This window comes from Cervus canadensis, chromosome 7, assembly GCF_019320065.1.
Source record: "Cervus canadensis isolate Bull #8, Minnesota chromosome 7, ASM1932006v1, whole genome shotgun sequence".
Lineage (NCBI taxonomy): Eukaryota > Metazoa > Chordata > Mammalia > Artiodactyla > Cervidae > Cervus > Cervus canadensis.
Genome location: NC_057392.1, coordinates 83,718,663 through 83,737,032, shown reverse-complemented (window position 1 = coordinate 83,737,032; position 18,370 = coordinate 83,718,663). Strand labels below are relative to the sequence as shown.

General features: G+C 37.9%; 1 protein-coding gene across 5 annotated transcripts in view; it reads right to left on the bottom strand.

Annotated features, from left to right (window-relative positions):
* Positions 1 to 18,370, bottom strand: part of VEPH1 (ventricular zone expressed PH domain containing 1) — a 312,127-nt gene that overhangs the window by 285,371 nt on the left and 8,386 nt on the right. For all 5 annotated transcript variants that reach the window (XM_043473913.1, XM_043473914.1, XM_043473911.1 and 2 more), the window contains exon 2: positions 17,378 to 17,672. In XM_043473913.1, the coding sequence (XP_043329848.1) occupies positions 17,378 to 17,566 (189 nt within the window). In that variant the 5' untranslated portion in view covers positions 17,567 to 17,672. The remainder of the gene's footprint in view (positions 1 to 17,377; positions 17,673 to 18,370) is intronic.

Here is an 18,370-nt window from a genome sequence, read left to right as displayed (position 1 = left end):
GTTGCCATTTCCTTCTCTAGGAGATCTTCCTCACTCAGGGATAGAACCTGAGTCTTCTGCATTGGCAGGTGCATTCTTTACCATGGGCACCACCTGGAAAGCCCAGAAGAACCATTATTCAGCCAGCACTGAGATGATGAGTTCCAACAGCAGCCTTGATACAAACTGGAGTGGCAGAGATCAGTCAGCATCTCCAAAAAGCTGTATCCACGTGAGATGAAACTATTACATAAAGCAAATGAATTCAAATGGTGCCGGGGTAGACTGTACTGAAGATTATGCTGCATTGTCTAAATCCCCTGCTAGGACAAAGACACTCATTTTCTCAGCTGCTGGCTCATAGCCAAGTCTGTCTGCCAAAACTGTCCTTGGACAAAGGAAATGGGCTCACCCAAGATTTTGTTTCTCCCTTGGAACAGTCATTTTAAATCAGGTCCCTGGGACTCAGTTACAACAGAATTTATATAGATGACATTGAGAAACACAGCAAACCATGCCCAAACAATCATTTAACAATAAATAGCAAAGAGAATTTCACTTGGATGAAACAAGCCTCAGTAAAAGTTAAAGGTGCAATTTACTGAAAGTATATGGCATATGTATGTGTCTTGGTTCATGAACACAAAGATCTAATCATTTCCATGCTAAGAGAGTGCTGGATGATTAGGGAATTCTGAAAAAGGTGCCTTGGAATGAGGCTGGGATGTGCAGAATAGTGTCAGTGGGATTGTTGAACCGAAGGCATATATTCTAACATTTCTAACAAGCAAAGTTAAGCAGCCATTATAAGGATAAATTGCTTCACAGTGGTTGTAAGTTCAGCTGATAAGTTAATATATTATGCATAGGTGAACCAGTTAGGAAACTTATTACTGTGAACATCTTAAAGCTAATAATTTCTTATTCCATATCACATAACTAAAAAGTAAAGAGATTTTTCAGCTGGAAACTTTATATATTCAAATTCCTATGTATGACATGAAGAAAAATTTATTCCCTAAAAAGAAATTTCCTCTAATAAAAGGGAAAACCTGAATTAGTGCTTAAATGCTTCCTTCAGCAGATACTAAAAAAGACAAAAAAAAATTTTTTTTAAGAAAAACCCTTTTTAATTCTTTTAATGATGTAATTGAATAGTTTAAATTTTTTGGTGATGAATTGGCTTTGAAATTAGGTTTTCCTGATTCACATTCCAGGAAACACCCTGTTCCTATGAAATATATATGTGTACATATGTATGTGTTTGTGTTTGAGTTCAACATTCAGTGAGTACCCATGCATATTAAAATGAATAGCTTTCAAGGACCATATCTATTCAATAACAAACTCATCAAGCTGAGTTTAGAGATTCATTCTCCCATGACCTGGTCATTGTCAATTTTAAAGTAATTTATCCTAAAGTGGTAGGTATGTCAAATGAAGGAGAAAGGCAATGAAAAAGCCATGCATTGGGCTGCTCCAGGTTATCAGAATGGATCACTCCCATTTGGCACAGACACTACACCCCCACACCAGCATCCATTAACCTGCTAGTCACCCTTCTCTGTGCTGTAAGCAGGCTTCAAGGGATGGCCCACTGGCAAAAGGGAAGGTGGAACATTGGAAATAAAGTGGTCAGTGGTGGAAAGAGTGGCTTTGGCATGGAAGTAGATGTTTGAGTGAGAAGAAGGAAGGCATCTTATGGCAGAAGATTGGCCCTCCTTTAGAGAAGTATAAATAGTGGTTAAGAGCATGGGCTCTTGGGTCAGACTGCCCAGTTCAAAGCTATGTTCGGCTTTTATCAGCTCTGCATGTGTGCATGCTCAGTCTTGGGCAATCGCTTATCTCTGTGTAACTCAGTTGCCTGATCCTTAAAATTGGAATGTTATTAATACTTACCTCCTATGACTGTTGTGGGGATTAAATGAGCTAACATACAAGAAAAGGATTTACAATAATACCTGGCACATACTAAGTATATATAAAGGTTAGCTATTACTATTTTTATTACTTCTCTTAAGGATACCAGAACCTTGGGTTTATATATATAACAGACAATCTTGGGTTTATAACTTACAGAGAGTTATAAATGTTTCCCTCTATGGTTACAATATTTATACATTTTTCTACAACCACTAAATAATAGCACAAAAAAGACCACATAGTTACTCCCCTCTCATAGTCACATTCTACATTGGCATCCATACTAATAATCCTCTATATTTGTATCACTCCTTCCACTTTAAAAAAAACCACACCTATACACAACCTTATTCGTTTTATCATTCCAAGAATCTCCAAAGTCAATACACTAACAATAACTACAGCAACTAAACCAAATGCTGTCCCAGATATGATAATACCACTGGGGCTCCCAGCAGAAGCAAACATAAAATTACTTTGAGGGATGAAACACTCAACCCTCAAGCCACTGAGTATTCACACAAGTAAAATCTTTATTTAAACACAACTGCAAAATCCAAAAATCATAAAACACTCAAGGAAATAAGTCATTATAAGCATATCAACAGACGAAATTTAGAGCAAAAATTCAAAAATTTCAGGTAATAAAATTATTGATCTCAAGTTATACAATTATATGTTTAGAATGATTCAATGTATAAAGAAAAATTATTTTTATGAGAGAAGACCAAGTCACTTTAAAAAGGACCTGAAAGATGTCAAAAAGAACCAAACGAAACTTAGAAGGAAAAGCAAATGAAATTTGGATGTAAGCTAAATTCCAACTCCAAAAGACTGAATGGATTGGAATTTAGAACCAAGGAGACAAATCAACCAAATAAACAATGTATATTCTATAGAAACGGAAAATACAAGATCAAGAGACATAGAGTTACAAAACATTTTTTTTTCCTGTGATAAGAAACTTTAAGATCTACTCTCTTAGCAACTTTCAAATATGCAATATAGTATTATTAACTTCATCATAAGGGAAAAATTTGTAACTTTGATGGTGATGGATGTTGACCTATTGTGGTGACCATTTTGAAATATATACAAATATCAAATCATCATGTTCTACACCTGAAAATAACACAATGTTAATGGCAACCCACTCCATTATTCTTGCCTGGAGAATCCCATGGACAGAGGAGCCTGGTGGGCTACAGTCCATGGGATCGCAAAAGTCGGACATGACTTAGCAACTAAACCACTACCACCATCACATGTCAACTATTCACAATTAAAAAGGAAGAGAGAGATGGAGGATAGAAGAGTACATAAAGGATATGAGGGCAACGTTTGTTGTCTGCTTTATTTGCCATTATATTCCCAACATCTAAAATATTGCTGGAAGATAATAGGTACTCAAAACATATTTGTGGGATGCATAAACAGGTAATTAAGTAGGATTTCCAGAAGGAGAGATTAAATGGAAAAGGTACTGTTTGATATAATATTTAACAACTTTCAAAATTTGATAAAAGGCATTAAATTCAAAGCCATGAAATGATGATTAAGTAGAAATATACAAATACAACCACATTTAGACACATAATAGTAAAAACCTATAACATCAAAGACACAAGGAAAATGTTAAAATAGAAAAAAGTAGACTATGCATAAAGGAATGACAATTAAATTGACAGCAGATTTCACAACAGCAATAGTAGAGATTACCAAGGAATAAAAGGCTACCCATCTAGAACTGTATATCCAGAAAATTATTCAAAATTAAAGGCAAAATGAAGACAAAAAGTCGAGAAAACAGAAAAACATTGAGAAAATTTGTTACTAACAGAACTTCACTGAGGGGACTTCAAAATGTATACTTCAGAAAGTAGGAATTTGGATTCAGAAGACAAAAAGAAGAAAATAATTTTTTAAAAAGGAATGGTGAAAAGCAATCTATAGATTCAATGCAATCCCTATCAAGCTACCAACAGTATTTTTCACAGAACTAGAGCAAATAATTTGACAATGTGTATGGAAATACAAAAAACCTCAAATAGCCAAAGTAATCTTGAGAAAGAAGAATGGAACTGGAGGAATCAACCTGCCTGACTTCAGACTATACTACAAAGCCACAGTCATCAAGACAGTATGGTACTGGCACAAAGACAGAAATATAGACCAATGGAAAGAATAGAAAGCCCAGAGATAAATCCACGAACCTATGGACATCTTATCTTCGACAAAGCAGACAAGAATATACAATGGAAAAAAGACAACCTCTTTAACAAGTGGTGCTGGGAAAACTGGTCAACCACTTGAAAAACAATGAAACTAGAACACTTTCTAACACCATACACAAAAATAAACTCAAAATGGATTAAATCTAAATGTAAGACCAGAAACTATAAAACTCCTAGAGGAGAACATAGGCAAAACACTCTCCGACATAAATCACAGCAAGATCCTCTATGATCCACCTCCCAGAATATTGGAAATAAAAGCAAAAATAAACAAATGGGACCTAATGAAACTTAAAAGCTTTTTCACTACAAATGAAACTATAAGCAGGGTGAAAAGACAGCCCTCAGAATGGGAGAAAATAATAGCAAATGAAGAAACAGACAAAGGATTAATCTCAAAAATATACAAGCAACTCCTGAAGCTCAATTCCAGAAAAATAAATGACCCAATCAAAAAATGGGCCAAAGAACTAAACAGACATTTCTCCAAAGAAGACATACAGATGGCTAACAAACACATGAAAAGATGCTCAATATCTCTCATCATCAGAGAAATGCAAATCAAAACCACAAGGTACCATTACATGCCAGTCAGAATGGCTGCTATCCAAAAGTCTACAAGCAATAAATGCTGGAGAGGTGTGGAGAAAAGGGAACCCTCTTACACTGTTGGTGGGAATGCAAACTAGTACAGCCACTATGGAAAACAGTGTGGAGATTCCTTAAAAAACTGGAAATAGAACTGCCATATGACCCAGCAATCCCACTTCTGGGCATACACACTGAGGAAACCAGATCTGAAAGAGACACGTGCACCCCAATGTTCATCAGCACTGTTTATAATAGCCAGGACATGGAAGCAACCTAGATGCCCATCAGCAGATGAATGGATAAGAAAGCTGTGGTACATATACACCATGGAATATTACTCAGCCATTAAAAAGAATTCATTTGAATCAGTTCTAATGAGATGGATGAAACTGGAGCCCATTATACACAGTGAAGTAAGCCAGAAAGATAAAGACCAATACAGTATACTAAGACATATATATGGAATTTAGAAAGATGGTAATGATAACCCTATATGCAAAACAGAAAAAGAGACACAGATGTACAGAGCAGACTTTTGGACTCTGTGGGAGAAGGCGAGGGTGGGATGTTTCAAGAGAACAGCATCGAAACATGTATATCATCTAGGGTGAAACAGATCATCAGCCCAGGTTGGATGCATGAGACAAGTGCTCGGGGCTGGTGCACTGGGAAGACCCAGAGGGATGGGATGGAGAGGGAGGTGGGAGGGGGGATCGGGATGGGGAACACATGTAAATCCATAGCTGATTCATGTCAATGTATGACAAAAACCACTACAATATTATAAAGTAATTAGCCTCCAACTAATAAAAATAAATGGAAAAAGAAAAGGAATGTGAGAAAAGAAACAAGGAAACACTAGGTACTCAAAATAAGCTTTGGCTGAATTAAAAAAAAATCAGTAATTTTAAAGAATAGTTTTGAGGGCATTAAACAAGGTAGCATAAACGTGCTGCTTAAGAATATGTAAGATGGACATGAAAGTGTTCCAAGTTCCTTGTGAAAATAGGAAAATAGAGCTATTGCATAACTTTAGACAAATTCATTGTAATTCATAAAATGTAAAAAGAGTGTCTAGAAGACCTACCATTATGAAGAAAGAGAAAAATTTGGCATTTAATTTTGAATTATATCATGCCTTAAAGAAAATCTTATGCACGACATGAATTCATTTCTTTGCAATTTCTTTCAGACTAGCACTTTCACACTTTTGGGCTTCCCCCATGGCTCAGCGGGTAAAGAATCCACCCTCGATGCAGGAGACACAGGAGACTCTGGCTCACGAAGATGCCCTGGAGGAGGAAATGAGAACCCCTTCCCGTATTCTTGCCTGGGAAATCCCATGGACAGAGGAGTCTGGCGGGCTACAGAGTCAGACACGACTCAGCAGCGACTAAAACAGCAACAGCAAGCTATTAGAAGGGTTCCTGGAACAAAGCAGGTGCTACTGAAGCATTCGCTATCATTATGTCCACAAATAAGCCATAAACTTTGCTACAAAGCAAGTCAACCATTTCCAAACAATTGATATCATGCAGTTCACATTCTTTGACTACAGTGCAGTTAAATTTTAACTCAACAACAGAAGATTACAAATATTCTCTGAGGAATTAAACCACAAACTTCTAATTTATGTGACAAAGAGGAAATCACAATCAAAATAAAAATTTAGAATTCATAATGAAAATATTATGTCTCAAAATTTGTAGGATGAAGCTAAGTAGTACTTAACAAGAAATTTGTGGTAAATCCTGAAGGGGTTGGGAGAAAAAAGCAGAATACAATCTGAGAAAGAACAGAAAGGAAAATCATAAGCACTAAAAAAGAATTTGGTCAGAAAAAAGATCCTACAGATAATTAATAAACTAAAAGCTATAAAAAAAGACAAAACTCTGAAAATTTTGATGAAAGACAATAGTGAAAAAGAGCATTTAAATACAGATGCAGTCAAATACAAAAAATAAGAATAACACAAACATTTTTATGCCAATAGATCTGAAGACTCAGATATGATGCACAATTTTCTAGAAATTATATTTTACCAAAAGTGACTGAAGCAAAAATTCTTTAATTTTCTTCAAAGAAATTGAATAAGTACCTTAAAAATCTACCAAAAAAAAATAAAAACCAAACCAACAAACAAAAAACTTCACGGTGCCCAGAGGATTTTATCACTTTCTAAAGGAAATCAGTCCTGAATACTCATTGGAAGAACTGATACTAAACTCCAATACTTTGGCCACCTGATCCGAAGAACTGACTCATTGAAAAAGACCCTGATCCTGGAAAAGATTGAAGGCAGGAGGAGAAGGGGACGACGACAGAGGATGAGATGGTTGAATGACATCACCAACTTGATGGACACGAGTTTGAACAAGCTCCGGGAGCTGGTGATGGACAGGGAAGCCTGGCATGCTGCAGTCCATGGGACTGGAAAGTGTTGGACACGACTGAGTGACTGAACTGAACTGATGGGATCAAGAAATAGATCATCACCATCTGATAAAATTGTTGTAAATCATAGAAATGTGAGACATTTCCCAATTCATTTTATGAGACTAGTATTTATATCTTGATATCCAAGCCAGGCAAAATTAGTAGAAGAGAGGGTAATTATAGGCCAACCTTACCATTCCAAAAAAGTGTTAGTCCCTCAATTATGTCTAACTTTGTGAACCCATGGACTGTAGGAATCTGCCAGGCTCCTCTGTCCATGGGATTTCCCAGGCAAGAATACTGGAGTGGGTTGCCATTCTCTTCTCCAGGGAATCTTCCCAACCTAGGAATTGAACCCAGGTCTCCTGCAATGCGGGCAAATTCTTTACCATCTGAGCCACCAGGGATAAAACTCTTTTGAAAATATCAAATCAAATCAGGAAATGTATTAAAATAAATGTAAAATTTTACTTTATCCTAGGAGCACAACAGTGGTTTTATATTTAAAAATCTATTACTGCAGTTCACCACATTAAGAAATTAAAAGGGAAAATAGGATTATATTAAAAGAGCAGAAGAAGCAGTTAATAAACTTTGACAATTCTTAGAAAAATAGGAATAAAAGGAAACCTTTTTAACCTGACAAAAGGCATTAACCAAAAGCCTGGAGCAAACATTATACTTACACTGAAAATTTAGAAAGTTCCTTTTAAAGAAGGAAAAAAGCATATCCACTATCCTCATTCTATTCAGCATTGTTCTCGAGAGCTAGTCAGGATGAGACAGAGAAATCAAATAAAAGCCATAAAAATTGAAAAGGAAGAAATAAAGCCATCATTATTTTAGGATAATGATTGAATATATAAAAAGTTCCAAAGAATGTGTTTCTCTCTTCTTTATTTTTTATTTTTTTCATTTATTTTTACTAGTTGGAGGCTAATTACTTTAAAATATTATAGTGGTTTTTGCCATACATTGACATGAATCAGCCATGGATTTACATGTGTCCTCATCCTGATCCCCCCTCCCACCACCCTCTCCATCACATCCCTCTGGGTCATCCCAGTGCACCAGGCCGGAGCACTTGTCTCATGCATCCAACCTGGGCTGTTTCACCCTTGATAGTATACTTGTTTCAGTGCTATTCTCTCAGAACATCCCACCCTCGCCTTCTCCCACAGAGTCTAAAAGTCTGTTCTGTACATCTGTGTCTCTTTTTCTGTTTTGCATATAGGGTTATCATTACCATCTTTTAAATTCCATATATATGTGTTAGTATACTGTAATGGTCTTTATCTTTCTGGCTTACTTCACTCTGTATAATGGGCTCCAGTTTCATCCATCTCATTAGAACTGATTCAAATGAATTCTTTTTAATGGCTGAGTAATATTCCATGGTGTATATGTACCAAAGCTTCCTTATCCGTTCGTCTGCTGATGGGCATCTAGGTTGCTTCCATGTCCTGGCTATTATAAACAGTGCTGCGATGAACATTGGGGTGCATGTGTCTCTTTCAGATCTGGTTTCCTCGGTGTGTATGCTGGGTCATATGGCAGTTCTAGTTCCAGTTTTTTAAGGAATCTCCACACTGTTCTCCATAGTGACTGTACTAGTTTGCATTCCCACCAACAGTGTAGGAGGGTTCCCTTTTCTACACACCCTCTCCAGCATTTATTGCTTGTAGACTTTTGGATAGCAGCCATTCTGACTGGCGTGTACCAGTCAGAAACCTCATTGTGGTTTTGATTTGCATTTCTCTGATGATGAGAGATATTGAGCATCTTTTCATGTGTTTGTTAGCCATCTGTATGTCTTCTTTGGAGAAATGTCTGTTTAGTTCTTTGGCCCATTTTTTTTCATTTATTTTTATTAGTTGGAGGCTAATTACTTTACAATATTGTAGTGGTTTTTGTCATACATTGAGATGAATCAGCACAGATGAATGGATAAGGAAGCTGTGGGTACATATACACCATGGAATATTACTCAGCCATTAAAAAAATTCATTTGAATCAGTTCTATGAGATGGATGAAACTGGAGCCCATTATACAGAGTGAAGTAAGCCAGAAAGAAAAACACCAATACAGTATGCTAATGCATATATATGGAATTTAAAAAGATGGTAACAATAACCCTATATGCAAAACAGAAAAAGAGACACAGATGTACAGAACAGACTTTTAGACTCTGTGGGAGAAGGCGAGGGTGGGATGTTCTGAGAGAATAGCATTGAAACAAGTATACTATCAAGGGTGAAACAGCCCAGGTTGGATGCATGAGACAAGTGCTCCGGCCTGGTGCACTGGGAAGACCCAGAGGAATCGGGTGGAGAGGGTGGTGGGAGGGGGAATCGGGATGGGGAATACATGTAAATCCATGGCTGATTCATGTCAATGTATGACAAAAACCACTATAATATTGTAAAGTAATTAGCCTCCAACTAATAAAAATAAATGAAAAAATCCTTTCTTGCACTCCTTATTCTTTTTAATTACCACTCCATTTCCCTACTCCTTTCAGTAGGAAAATGCAGTGTCCACAGTTTGTTTTCTTCAAATCTCCTCCCATTCTGTCTTTAACTCCAACCCAGCTTTCACTCCTCTCTATCCAATGATAATGCATTTGTCAAGTTGCAGGGACCTTCATGTGCTGGAATAATGGTCAGCTTTCAGTCCCCACCTCACGAGACCTATCGGCAGGGTTTGGCATCACTCTGTCCTTGATAGTGTCTCCACTTGGCTCTTAGGACATCAAGCTCTTCCTCCTTCTCTGAGTCTTTCTCCCGGTCAACTTTATTTGTCCTGCTTCATCATTTTCTTGATGTTTGAGCACCAGGCTCAGTCTTTGGACTTGCTTCTTTTCTGTCTACACTGACTCCCTTGGTGATCCTATCTAGTCTCAAGGCGGATGAATTCCAAACTTAAAATGTCCAACCCAGACTTCTCTCCTCACCTCCAGATGCATGCATCCAAGTGTCTATACTTTATCACCACTTGGATGTCTGACAGCTCAGACGTTATGTGTCTGAAGAACCGTTGATCCTTTCTACCCCTCCCCCAAATCTGTTCTTCCAAGTCCCCTCTACTTTGCTTAACAACAATTGTATCATTCTAGTCTTCAGGCCCCAAATCTTCGAACCCTCCCCACCTCTCTCTTTCTCTCTCTTTTTACATGTCACACCCATATCAGTGAATCCTGTTTGCTCCATTTTCAAAACATATCCAGAATCTGAACACTTCTTATCTCCTCTATTACTCCAAGAGTCTCTGTTGTTTCTTATATCCAGATTATTGTAGAAGCATGTTAATTGGCCTGCCTGTTCCACTTTGGCCTTTTTTGCAGACTCTTCTCAAAACAGGAAAAGTGAAGGTAGGTTGTATTACTTCTCTGATCAGAATTCTCCAGCTCTTCGCCCAAGGTCCTAAGCGATCCAGCTGCCTTTCCCTTCTGACCTCATCTATGATTTTCCCACTTTGCTTCCTCTGCTAATAGCACACTGACGTCTTTTCTGTTCCTCAAAAACTTTAGGCTGCCCTCAACTTAAGGACCTTGGATTTGATGGTTCCTTTACCCAAAATTATTTCCTGAAGGTAACCACAGGTAATGCTCCTTCATCTCCTTCAAGTTTTGCTTAAATGTTAGCTTCTTAGTATGGCCTGTCTTGCCTGCCCTACTTAATTATTTTCAAAACTCTAATCTTATGTTCCCATTCTTTGTTTTATTATTCTGCATATTTTCTTATCCTCTTCTTATATACTATATATTTTCCTTATTTATTTTATTTATGTCTCACCCAATTAAATATGTTATGATGGCAGGTTTATTTTTGTCTGTTTCGTTTACTCCTGTGTCCCAGCATGGAAGTCTCTAGCACATAGTAGGTGCCTAATAAATATTTGTTGAATAAATGGAGAAAATTACAGGCAATAAGAGAGTTGAGGGAGCTTATTGGACATAATATTACTATACAGTGTCATTTATGCTATAATCTTCTCAAAAATAGTTGGAAAATATAATTATTAAAAGGGTACCATTTATAACTTTGGCTAAAAATATAAAATATTTATAAATTTTTAAAAAGATATATAAGACTCAAGATCCTTGAGGGAAAAAAAATCATAAAACCTTATTAAAAGATATTGAAGAAGATCTAAATAAATGGACAGATACACAGTATCTAAAGATAAAAAAATAGTACCATATAGTTGTTAATTTACTTCAAATTAATCTATAGATATAATAAAATTCCAATCAAGATACTGACAGAATTATTCACGAAACTTGAGAAGCTTATGCAAAATTATTAAAGAACAGAAATGAATCAAAGAAGTTTTAAAGAAAGACTTTGAGGGTAGTTGTCCTATTGGATATCAAGATGTTACAGTAAAAGGCAAAGCTATACTTGAGGAGTGAGAGGCGTGCAACATGCACAAAGTGACAAAGATTCATAGAAAGATATACAGAAAACCCCCTTTAAATTAATAAGAACAGATTATTCTTCAACCTCAAGATAAAAATGAAAAAAAAAAAAAAGCCCAAACCTTAAGGAAATACTTTACCAAAAGGGAAATTTAAATGCAAATAGCAAATAAATACATGAAAAAGTGGTCAGACTCCTCACTAATGAAAGTACTGCAGGATTAAATATCAATCAGACACTGCTTCACTTAAACAGACAGAAATTTTAAAAATCTGATAAAAGCAAGTATTGATCAGGAAATAAACCCCCTGAAACACTTATACATGACTGATCAGAGTGTAAATTGGTGAAACCCTATTGGAGAGCAATTTGGTGGTTTATCAGAAAATTGAAAGTATATGAAACCCTGATATTAGTTGTTTCACTACTGATAGTGTACGACAGATATTAAGCAGAGCTGCCACAATTGTTAATTATAAGAATGTTCACTGTGGCACTGTTAGAATAGTGAATACCCATTAAAAGAAGCCTGGGTAAGTAAACTGTGGCATGGTCATTTGATGCAACACTCTATTGCACTGAAAACAAATGAATTGGGACTACACATACTGACATCGATAAACCCCAAGGACATAATATTGAGCTTATTACATCATTTATATAAAGTTTTAAAACATGAACTACAATGCTATAAATCATTTTTGAGCCATGCATATGTAGCAAAGAAATAAAAACACACATGGATTAATATCACAACAGGATATTGGTTACCTTAAGAGAGGAAAGGGAGGAGTATTGAAGGGGAAGAGAGAAACATGCAGGTGACAACAATTCTGTTTAATTTCTTAAATTGGGTGATTTTTGTGTACTTAACATTTTTTATTGTTAAAATTGAAGAGAACTGGAAGGTGGGTAGATCGACTAGGTATGAGTGGGCATCAAAGGAAAGATGGTGTTGAGGGTGTGAGAAGAGGCTAAGTGGACAGGGAGACAATCTGACCTGAGGAATCTGGAAGGAAAACCTAGTAGGAGAAGAAATGAATTATTAGGGAAGGGTATTCCAGAAAGGACTTGAAATGAAAAGACAAAACTTAAAGGCATATTTGGGAACTTAGAATTCTGAATAAGTCATTTTCTCAAAGCAAGCCTAAAGATAAAATATTTTCCAGCTCTGTTTTGGAATAACTGATGCATGGACTGCAGAGCAGAATCTAGTGATGTTCGATTCTTTTGTGAGTGACTTTGGGGGAAGGACTAAAGGCTTGCTTACTAAATGTCTAGATTATACAAAGCTGGGAATGATAACTAATGTACTGGACAGAATCATGGTTTGTTTGTTTGTTGTTTTTTCTTTAATTTGGCCACATTACTCAGCATGTGGGATCCTAGTTCCCTGACTAGGGATCAAACCTGGACCCTTGACAGTGAAAGTACAGAGTCCTAACCACTGGACAACCAGAGAATTCCCAGAATCATAGTTTTTTCAAAGGTATAGATATTCTAGAATGAGACAAGAATATTATTTCAAAGGTTTAAAATGTGACATAATATACTTAACATTTTTTTCAAGTTATCTAATTTCAAGTCTTGATTCAACCTGAGGGTCTTGGCATATCACAGGATAAATGTGGCCAACTACACCATGTTACTATTGAAAAGAAGCTTCAGAAACAAAGCATCTGACTAGTATCAGCAACTATTTCAAACAATTGGTTCAAGTAGTAGGCAATGGTAAATTACAATAATAAATATAAAAGATTCCAGGGGAAGGTACCCAGAATGCTGAGAATGTAGACAACCTTTGGGAGCTACAATGAGGCAGCCTCCAAGAGTCTGGAAAAGAGATTGCCCTGTGAGGATTAGACAAACCACCCTGCAGACTAACCCAAGGCACAACCTGTACATGGGTGACTTTACAGTTGAGTTAAATACAATCTCAGGGAGGTAGGGCTGAAATATGATTAAAATACAGGAGGAAGAAGCCTAGTCAGTAACAGAGACAGACTGAGTAAACAGACCTAGCAAGAACAGCATGGAACACACAAGAATTCTGGTGGACATGGGTTATACTTTTCATTATAAATCACTAAGTCAGCATGCTATTTTATATTTCTGACAGCATGATTTAAATAGCATTTCTCATGTACTGACAAAATTGTGTTTTCAGACCAGAGACTGGTATAACTTTTCTCTGCTACAGGGCCTTCCTCCGTCAGGGGAAAATATAAGGACAGTAAGGATAGTCAACTGGGAAGATAGAAGCCAGAGGTGAGACTTGATACCTACCTGCATGTGTTTAAAGTTCTTGTAGCAACAGAGGTTTAATTCTCTTGATTGTTAAGGGCAGAGACCAGACTAAAGGATAATAGACAGAAAATATTCATAAAGAGAAAGATTTTATTAGACCAAAAGGAAGAACACACTAACAATTTCACCTTCCAACAGTGGAACAAGCTATCTCTTTATTAGGATTCTTTGATCATAAACAGCAGAAAAAATCTGGATAACTGAAGCAAAATAAATGAAATAATTAAAAGATAAGAGGTGGCTGACAGATTTCAAGGGGAATTTGTAGTACTTAGCCTTAGAAAGGCAATGACTGAGGCAGCTATAGTCACAGAAGCGCAGAAAGTGAGGACTGTCTCTTTGGAATGCCATCATCATAATAACTCACCCTTTGCTAATTTCTTTCCTAGAATCACTGGGAAAGAAAATCTGATTGGCATATCTTGGGTCAGGTGTCCCCCACGCTTGCTTTCCCCCTTCCCTGGCAAGGGCAAGGTAGAGAACCTTGATTCAAGACCCCATCAAGGAAGGGTTCATGCAATGGAAAGGGACAATTTACTGAAGGAAAATGGAGAAGCAGGGAAAAAAAGTCAGAAACCTAGCATGTTCTCATCATTGCAAAAATAGAAGGAGAGGCCACCTGGTTGTCAAGAATCCTAAAGAAGGGATTTCTGTGCTGGAAGGAAGTTGGAAAAGACAATGTAGAAGGTCCCTTTCAGTTTTATGTTTATAAAGAGGAACTGATGCAAAGAACTGACTCGTTTGAAAAGACCCTGAGGCTGGGAAAGATTGAAGGTGGGAGGAGAAGGGGACGACAGAGGATGAGATGGTTGGATGGCATCACTGATTCAATAGACATGAGTTTGAGTAAACTCCGGGAGTCCAATGATGGACAGGGAGGCCTGGCATGCTGCAGTCCATGGGGTCACAAAGAGTCGGACACAACTGAGCGACTGGATTGAACTGAGAGGTAGAATTGATAACTGAGATGCAAGGTCATTAGGAAAGGTCTAAGAAGGAATATTTAGTGGGTCTTGGTTATAAGGGAAGGATGGGATGCAGCTACAAGGAAAAAACCACAGAGTAGGCACTGTGATTCAGGGCTCTAAGTGCTGGTATTAGTTATTGAATGTCACAGTCACTGAGGCATCATGGAAAAGGCATGAACAATGGAGAGACATGTAACAAAATCTGGCTTGGGAAATTTAAGCTGGTAATTGTCAGTAGATTGAACTAGAGAAAGGCAAGGCCAAAGGCAGGGAGATCAATTGGTTTGAAAGCCTAAGCCAAGATGATAGCAGTGGGAAGGGAACAGAAGGAGCAGATGAAGAGGCATTTCTCAGGCAGTGCTACAGAACTTACAGGGAAAGGAGAGAGTGAGAGAAAGAGGTCAAGAATGACTCCACGTTTCAAACCTGGAGATCTAGGGGAAAGGTAGTATAAAATGAAGAAAGGTGATAACTCCAGGTTTAGATATATTGAATTTGAGGTGATGGATATCAATTAGTATGAGCTTGAAGTTTAGCAAGAGATGTGAAGGCTGAAAACATAGATCTGGGATTCTCCTATGTAGAGATCGCATTTGAGGATATATGAATAGATGACTTTCTATAAGAACAGACTATAATGCAAAAGGGTAATTAAGCCTTTTTGGAAAGAAGCAGTCACGAAGAACTAGACACACTAGAAATTGTTTCAGGAACAATGAAACTTGAACTGGCTTTTAAAGGAAGGGAGGAGGGAAGGAATGCTAACAGGGACATATTTTTAAGTAGAATCGATAGGCAACTTAAAAACTGGATTGATCAACATGATCCCTACATTTAAAAACTGGCAGGTGGATTCTTTACCACCTGGTACAGACAGAACAGAAGAAACGGGGTGTGACAGAAGTTAGTAAATGAGGATCGCAGGAGAACCACTAGCTCTCCAGACCTACCAGTCTGGTTGGGATGCTGAGTGGAGAGCTTAATGGATGAACAATGCTCTTGAAGACAAAGGAGGTACCAGCCATAATGGTTAAAAGTGGGGACACATAATAGAACTCGCCAGTCCTAAAATTCTGAATTTGTCATCTGTGAGACAAAGCAATTGATGAAGAAACAAAAGAAATCGCTGACACTAGTGACCTCTAGTGGAAATAGGCTTCAGGGAAATACAGATACAGACATACGTATTTGTATACACATGCATATACATATTTTCTATTAGATGAAATCAGTAGTATATTCAGCCAATTTCTTTCCAGAGGAATGTGAAGGAAGGGGTTGCTGGAAATAGCATGCACATCCTACCCAGAAAGTAGAAATGTACCAGAGAAATGCTTTTTTTTTTTTTTTGAGTCAGACTAAGTTGATTAATTTTCTGGACACACAATTGCTGTCAAAGACCTTACCTGAGAAAAGAAGACTGTTTAGGCAATGACTTCACTGGTCACTGGGGGGACTTGGCATGTTAATGGCAGCCAAAAAGAGAACATGCTGACAGATTTGAGGAGGAAGCTGCACCAGTTGCTATCATGCCTTTTAAACATCTTTTCATTATGATATGGAAGAAAGCTGTTATCTCTAAAATATGTACATATTTTCTATTCAGTATTTTATGGCTCAAGTCCAGTCTCTTTCCTTTGCCTGGTACATGTTTGTGCCAAGTGTTGGGAAAAGCTGTTGAGCTGAGAGGATGGGAGGGGATGCTAGGTCGTCTTGGCCTTTGAAATGGGACCAATCTCTAAGTACAACCAAGAAGGTCAACATCAAGCCACCTTGGGCATGCTATAGCCACTCTCTTTGAGATGTGCCTTCAGGATATAGAATCTTGACATTGAGGAGAAGTGAAAGAATGGGAGGGTTGATGGAGATTTTAAATTTGTCTGATCACAATTGGGGTCTAATAATGGGTGAGTTGAATTAAATGGGGGGATATAGAAAAAAGAGCAAGGAGAAGGTTAAAAAATGGAGATTATAGGGAAGTAAAGAGAATCAGCATTATTAAGCTCTGGGAAACTGTCACTTCTGGCAGTAGAGTGATGGCTATCCTTGTCTCATGTTGCCTGCGTGGCAGGTGGTATCATCTTGCCTTCTTTCATTATTCAGCTCCCACCCAACACCCTGCTCTGCTTACTGATGCTCCCGTGCAGCTTCGTGGGTCTGCTTGTCCTCAGATTTGCTCCCTCTCATCTCCATGTCAACTCAAGGATACAGAAACAACTTTTAAACAATCTTTTTTTTTTTTTCTTTTGAGAATTCCACTCTGGCCTGCAATTTCCAGAGTTCTGGTCTCCATGAATGGACAAAAGGTAGTCTGACTGCCCCCTCCCCCTCAAGTCAAAGACTTCCCTGGTGTTATTTCTTAGATGCCAACTAAACCACAGGGCAGAGTTAAGGGAGACCAACCTGAGGGGTCCTTCCTCTTTCCTCTGCAAAGATCTTTTCCCCCAGAATATGTACAACCATTTAGCTCCAGGATAGATTGTTTCAGGGACCTAGTCTACAAGCTAGTTTACTTACTGAAGATGAGCTAATGATTTTGATTTGCTCCAAAGCTTCTGTCAAGCTGTCTTCAATCTCAGAGTCCTCTAAGGAGAAGAGGTCTCCGGCTCGCGAAAGGTCTTTTTGTCCCAAGACCAGTTTGAACAGTTGATGCATGCTGAGGGGTCTGATGATCAGTGGACTGCCTGCAGGTCCAGGGCCATGCATCTCAGTCAGCAGAGGTTAGTGAGACCAAAATATGTGGCAGGCCATAGACTTCATATTCCTTGAAAGGTCATTTTTCTCCAGACTTTGAGGTTTTCTTTGACACTCTCTGCAAGAGAAACAAATGACACAAGACAGCCATTAGCTGAATGTCATGAGCTCAGAATGTGAACGTGGTGCCCAGAAGAGAGAGAAGAAAAGAAAAAAAAACATTTGGAAATGTTCATGGAACAACAGATTTTGACTTGATGACCTTCAAAAGAACCGTTTTCTTATTTTGTCTCAAAAAGCCCTGTCAAAGATGATTCTATTTTTCCAGAATTTAATTTGATCCCTTAAAAAGCAGCTTTTTAAGAACCTACTTTTCTCCTTTCTATATCCTTCTCCTTCTCTTCCTGCCACCAGGAAACAAGTGGACCAGCAGCAAATATGCCCAATACTTGCCAGATTTCCCCAAATAGACTCTCATGGAAACCAAACAGAAAAGGGCAATGAAAGGAAAAGAGAACACAGGAAACACCTTTTAGACCCAATATCTGTTTCCTGGATGTGGAAACTGATGCCTAACTTACCGTTTTTGGCTGGGCCTCTGTGCTATATTGACAACAGAAGCTTCCTGAACCTCCACCCAGAAGGTGATCTCAATCCTCAGTTCTTATGTACTCTCTAAACAAATGGCAGTGAAATAAAGAATTCTGCCTGGGAGTGTGACACTAGATAAATCCCTACAGAACATGAGCGTGAACTTGAACACATAGCCTAAAGGTGAGAATATTGCAATGAAGGCTGAAAAGAAGGGTCTGGGGT